The sequence below is a fragment of the Tigriopus californicus genome, chromosome 6, assembly GCF_007210705.1.
Source record: "Tigriopus californicus strain San Diego chromosome 6, Tcal_SD_v2.1, whole genome shotgun sequence".
Classification (NCBI taxonomy): Eukaryota; Metazoa; Arthropoda; class Copepoda; order Harpacticoida; family Harpacticidae; genus Tigriopus; species Tigriopus californicus.
In genome coordinates this window covers 9,712,740-9,719,028 of record NC_081445.1, presented here as the reverse complement: position 1 = coordinate 9,719,028, position 6,289 = coordinate 9,712,740, and the positions used below count along the sequence as shown (strand labels likewise).

At 42.5% G+C, this 6,289-nt stretch overlaps 2 protein-coding genes across 4 annotated transcripts in view; both read left to right on the top strand.

The window, feature by feature from the left end:
- The window catches only part of LOC131881694 (glycoprotein-N-acetylgalactosamine 3-beta-galactosyltransferase 1-like), an 89,973-nt gene that overhangs the window by 70,228 nt on the left and 13,456 nt on the right, over positions 1-6,289 (top strand). The window lies entirely within an intron of this gene.
- The window catches only part of LOC131881696 (glycoprotein-N-acetylgalactosamine 3-beta-galactosyltransferase 1-like), a 48,136-nt gene that overhangs the window by 39,583 nt on the left and 2,264 nt on the right, over positions 1-6,289 (top strand). For 2 of the 3 annotated variants that reach the window (XM_059228638.1, XM_059228637.1), the window contains exons 2-3: positions 2,091-2,249; positions 4,365-4,464. In XM_059228638.1, the coding sequence (XP_059084621.1) occupies positions 2,091-2,249; positions 4,365-4,464 (259 nt within the window). The remainder of the gene's footprint in view (positions 1-2,090; positions 2,250-4,364; positions 4,465-6,289) is intronic. The other variant, XM_059228639.1, reaches the window with a different exon arrangement.

Sequence of the window (6,289 nt, the reverse complement as noted above, 5' to 3'; positions counted from 1 at the left end):
GTCTCAATGGAGGCCTTAATTCTACCCTGGATTAAATCCAACTTTCTTTGAAGGCTAGCCACAACTACTGGATTCAAAGTGCTCTGGAGCCTCTTTGCTAGTTTGCAACTCCTTTTAAACAATTGCTTCCTATACTTCGGAATTTTAGACACTGCCCCACCTTGCGCCACACATTCAGAGATTGCTAGACTGGAACAGACGTCCTCAAAAACTAGAACCATTTTGCCTCAGGCTACATCTATAGACGATTCCTTTTTCAGCATTGAAATAAGATCAAGCTCCCCTAACCTTTCTATATTCAACGGCCAATGTTCATCTTTGAATTTGAGCTTAGCCAGACCTTTTTGGCCGGTCTTACTCTAGAGAACGTCGGCTTTTGAGTAATGGTCGACCCTATCTCGAGAACATGATGATCTGACAGATTACTAGGTGTCACATGGACATACTGGATCAGATCAGGGTCATTGGAAAAAAACAAGTCAAGAACGCTATTCGCTCTGGTGGCTACACCAACATGGTGAGAGAGATTGCGCAAGATCGCAAATTCCTCCTGCTTTTCAAACGACTGAGACGTCGATTTAGATACGAGAATATACCCATCTGGACTAGCCTCCCACTCTACAACGCTAGCCGGAAAATTGAAGTCCCCTACAAAGAAAACCATTGAGCAAACTGACTGGTCCAACTCATTTCCTATGAATTTGAGAGCTGACAAGAACGAGCTTACTGAACAAGAGGGGGGCCTATATATTGTCACAATGGACAAATCAAGACCTTGAGGATGACAAACTAAGACCTCTACTTCTCCATTAGACATTTTTACATGACTAGTGTGCAGGTCATTTCTAACATATAGACATACGCCCCAATGCGGAAAAATGAGATTGTCAGGGCTTACTCTATCACATCGAACTAAATTGAAACCAACCATGGCCAGCTCTTCATCTAAGACCCTTGGTCGAAGCCAGGTTTTTGTCATGGAAATGAACGAGACCTGCCTATCTAAAGCTAGTTCCTCAAGAACCTTGATCTTTGTGCTATCTTTTTTGCAAATAAGACAATTCACATTCAAATAAAGCCCTTTTATGGGCAGATAGCCCTTCGATGGACTAGAGCTATCAAATATTTGACTAGGCTCTCTAACCTTAAAAAATCCTGTTTTTGGACAAAACTAACCTTAGGTGGAGGATAAGAGAACCTTTGAGGAGAGGGTAAAAGGGGAGAAGAAGAGGGGAGAAGGAACTCTGACCGCCACCTGAGCATACGATCTAAAAGATGCGTGGGGCTCATGGCGACCAGAGGTGGGCTTAGGGCTACAAATTTTGGGCAGAAGAGAGGTTAAAGGAATTGAGGGTGAGGTTGTAGGAGAGGGAGGGGAACAAGGGGAGAGAAATAGGGAAGGAGAGAGGAAAGGGGTGGAGTAAGTCTGTTGAGAGACTTGACAATGACGTTGAGACAACTGCTGTCTCTTCCTCCTCGTGCCCCTGAGATGGGCCTTTGTGCATTTGAAATTGAGGCATACCTTGTGCCTCAAAGATCTCGTGCACATAAATGGGTGGAAAAAGCTACACCCCTGCTTGGAACATGTTTTTTTATAGTCTTGAGAGCATAGTTAAAAGCTGGTTAACAACATTCTAAGGATAGTGCTTCTGTTTTACACCAAATGATGTGTGGCTTGATCTTGAAAAGTCTTCATTTTCTCCTTTGCCTCCAAAATACAGGCTTTGCTTAAAATTATCAATTTTTTGAAAAGCCTGGATGCTGAATTATATGATCCACGTCCTGAGGTGAGTTTAATATACAAGGTCTCGTTGAAATTAGAATACATAAAAATCTTTTCATGGGCCAATGAGACCTCAAAAAAATCCTAAAGTCTAGTAATTAGTATCCGAGTTTTTTTTTATTGAGATTGGTTTCATACCTTAAAATCGGTATTTTCTGTTCTTCTATAATCGATTACGATTTTTTTGAGCACCAGCTTAACCTTTTTGAGGGGTCTGTGCCATATGATAGTTTGGCCCGGTTAACATTTATTTAGGTCATACACTATCCATTAGGCACGATGTTGTAACATTTGTAATATGCGACAGATTTTGCAGATGAAGAAATCAAAGCAGAGGAATCAGGTCAAGTACGAGTCTTGTGCTGGATCATGATTCAGCCCCAAAATCATAAAACCATGGCCATGGATATCAAGGCCACGTGGGGAAGGCGATGTAATAAACTCATATTCATCAGTTCAGAAAATGGTAAGAAATTTTCATTTATCTTAGAATGGTTTGTTCGCTTTGTGGTCAATTTTAATGAAAACTGAGCCATACAACCTGTGATAGCTAAACATCCGCTTAAGATTACTAAATATCAACCAAAAGAAAAGCGAAGATTAAAACTTCATTATATAGCCAGCCCCCTTCATAATTCATATTCCAATAATATTTAGAAACAAATGTTCTTTCACCTTTAGACAAAAGTTTCAGACATTTCTGAAAAAGAACCTACATGCATTAGCAGAATGGTGGGCACGCTAAAAGCAGAGTTTGTTTAAGTGCTGCGATTGGTAGTGGTTCTACCGTGAGCTTAATCTGCATCTATTTGGATATTTAGGGAAGCGCTGGTACCAGCAAACAAACTTGCCTGCCAATGCCAGTGATGCAAAATTGGCGTTTCAAACTGGTTTTAACGAAGCTGACCTTTCCTCATATAGCAATGCGAAAGAAGGGTCAGCTTCTCAAAAACGCGTTTGAGGCCCCAAACTTGCATCCCTGACTCTGGTACCAGCAAACAAACGAACCTGCCAGAGCTTGCCTAAACGTCCCCATTCCCTCATACTTTGAATATCGATGCCTTGCAAACATGAAAACCGCAGGAAAAGAAGTCGTCAAAGCAAGTATAATATAATTGCAGTAAGATTGGGTGCCAAAGTGGCCATTGACCATGAAAACAAGGAAAACTGTACTAAATCAGAGCTGTAGCAAATGTCATTCAATCAATACTATTATTTACTTATAAGATGTAACACCAGAAAGTCGTGTTGCATGAATTCAAAGAAGAAATGTTGATCTTGAATGTGGCCTTGCGTTTTTTTTATTTCTTTTGGTTTTCAGTGTCAGTGGCCTTAAGTATGTGGTATTAGGTGCCCAAGTCTTAAACCGCCGGTCACCGATTCTCAAAAACAAAACTTACGCTAAGTCATATTGTGAATTCATGGGGTTCCAAAACTTTAAAAATTTAATTAAGGCTAGTGTGTAATGGAATGATATTGGAATTTTGATATTCTTATTTCATTGGGAATTTTCTCGCCTCTGTTTGGACGAGAGGTTGAGATCATTTAGACCTTCTCTGGTAAGGTGACTTGCATTACTCTGGACTAGTAAGAAGCTCCAATTCTCTGGTGATCTTTGCTTAATCAAAATGTAACGTTAGCAAGCTGAAGACTTGCAATTTACGCCACCCTATTGATGTGTACTTTACCAGCGAATGTGGGAGACGACGAATGAAGCGTTTGTGCATTTTTTTCGACGAAAGTGTCAGGACAAGCGTGCAAAATGTTGATCTCGATCGTATCATGGTCTCCCGTAATTTGGTAACTTCTGTGTCTTAACCATCTGACCTATTCATTTATAGCTTTCTTAACTCTAGTAACATTATAAAATATATTTTTGGTCACAAATAAACTATGATGAGCGAAGCCTGGCATAGTCTCTGTCAATCCACTTCACTCATTAAACCATACGAGAGTGTAGATGGTACTTGGGAGATTCAAGACCGGGTCTCATCACAGTGACAAATTATAACCTCGTCATCCGATCTGATCAACTGAAGCAAGGAGTGAGGTCTCTGGTACATGCAATTAAAAAAAGTATTGGGGCGAGATTGAAGCCCCTGTACTGGACACCCTACGCCTCCAAACTGTACAGGCTATTGTGGGAATCCATAAACAGAAAATGACCAAATGAGTCCTCTGTCGCATGGAGACGCTTGCTTAAGAGAAGTAAAGCAAGGTTTGGCGTTTTTACTCAATACTTTCATTGATAAAAAACTTGATTTGAATTTCATATGCCTTACATGAAAGTCACCAGAGAGTTGGGGCTTCTTGCAAGTCGCGTGAAACATTCGTCGCCTTACTATAGAAGGTCCTAATGGTCTCAACATCTCGCCCAAAACCAGGCGAGAAAATTGAAAGAAATATTTTCATTCTGGGTTAAACTTATTGAAGTTTTGGAACCCCAAAGCTTCAAAATAAGACTTGGAATAAGTTTTGATATTACGGATTCGATTTGATCTTGTTATTCCTAATCAAACTATCGTATTCACAAGTGAATTGCTTATCAAGAGCAGAAAAGAAGCGCTACGTTTTGTTGTAGATTCCTTCTTACCGAGCATTGGTTTACCTGTTTTGGAGGACTGGAATAACACGTGGACCAATACCAAAAAAGTGTTTAAACACGTGTATGAGAATCATATGTAAGTTTTTGTTGTTTCAGCCCTTTGCACCTTATGCATCTAATCGCTTTACTCTGTCTAAATGTAGTCACTAATCATTAATCAGCTGACGCCTTGAATGGCGGACGTGCTTTTTCACTCCTCCGACTTGAATATTAGTTTTTAGTGGTTTTAAGTTGATGCCACAGTACCGACTGTGATACCAGTGAGTGGGGTCACGCCTACGAACACTGATTGTGATATGATATAATTTTGTGATATGCCCCGTTCAGTGCACCTTCCCTTCCAGTTCTTCATCCTCCCCGGCACACGTCTTTTTCAAGATGTCGGCTTCTAGCTCTCAAACCCTCTTCCTCTTCCCAATCATAAGGGCCCTTATTTGCAACGTCACAGAGCCCAAAGAAAACGGGAAGAGGCACGATAGATTGCTAAATAAACTGCTCTTGCCTTGCCTTGAACGCAATTTCATTTTCGGGCGTTATGTGACCCGAGGCACTATTTATAAATAAGATTTTAATAGAATTAGCCAAAAATAATACAAACGCATTATAATTCAAGAAAAAGGAATCGGCCCAATCGGCCCTTTGTTTGTTAGAGGTTGACTGACAAAGCGCCCTCTGAAGCGCAGAACGTCAAACATTGTTCGTGCAGCGTAAGGTGTCTACTCATTCCTTCATTTTCCCCCCCTGAATGGCCATAGTGATCTCTCTTTACTAGGTCTTATTCATAGATAACTTCATAAATGGTTTTCTATGGTCTTATTGAACAAGTTGGTATCGCGAGGAATCAGCATCGGCGTCAACAGCAGAACAAGCGGAGAGGAGGGAATTAACCGGTGCCGGCCTGCTTCCTGAGCTGCCATGGACGGGCGAATATGCTGCGAGTGCCTGGAGCTGGACGGTGTCTCTACAAGATGCGAGGACACGCCTTCACCTGCTTATCCGAGACGTGGGTCACCGAGGAGAAACACGAGAGTTGCTTTCCTGGCAAACAGAGCTTCGTGGTCCATGCCAGGAAGCCTGCTGGGATTGGTCGGCCCAACGGTGGGTTGGAGCTTCATATTACCAAACGCTTTGAGCCCAACCTTCTCTCATCCTCTCCTTATCACAGCCGTGGACGCCCAAGGCTTCACCATCATTGGCGATGACTATCAACCAACCACGGAATAAGATGATCTCGTATCGGACCTCAGGTTCCACCTTCAGAAGGTGAAAAATCCAGAGAAGGTCATCATTGGTGGTGACTTCAACATCTTCCCTGACTTGAGTGAATTCTCCAAGCTTGCCCAGATCCTGAGCCAATGGAGAATCACTCCGCGCCCCCAACCCGGGAGGCCCAACATACACCTACTCCTCTGTACTTGACCATATTTTTTTTTATCAGAAAATATTCCATCTCTGGCTAGTCTCGCCCTTCCATTAGCCGTTTCTGATCACCTCCCAATTTCAGTCACCTTCAATATGCCCAGAAATTTCCATCATCTGGGCCTAACTCAAAATGGGAGGTGCGTGGTCAATGTGAAGAGGTGCGCGGCACAACTTGAGGCCCTGCAGCTATCCATCAACACCGGGATCATGACCAATCCAGTTGCAGTGGCCCAAGGCATTTTACAAACATTTAAAGAGTCCTTCTCAGTGCAGAGGAGGAGAGGAGGACTCAAGACCCCATGGTTCAGCCCCTACCATCAAGAGCTGAGGGGTCAATTACTCCAAAATCTGCAAAGCGCCAAAACGAGCCAAACACTGGAGACATGGGAGCAGTATGCGATTTCAAGAATGGCTTATCACAAGTCTTTGAGGAGCGCCGAGTCAGCCCACCAAAGGTTGGAAGTGAAGAACCTGCTCTC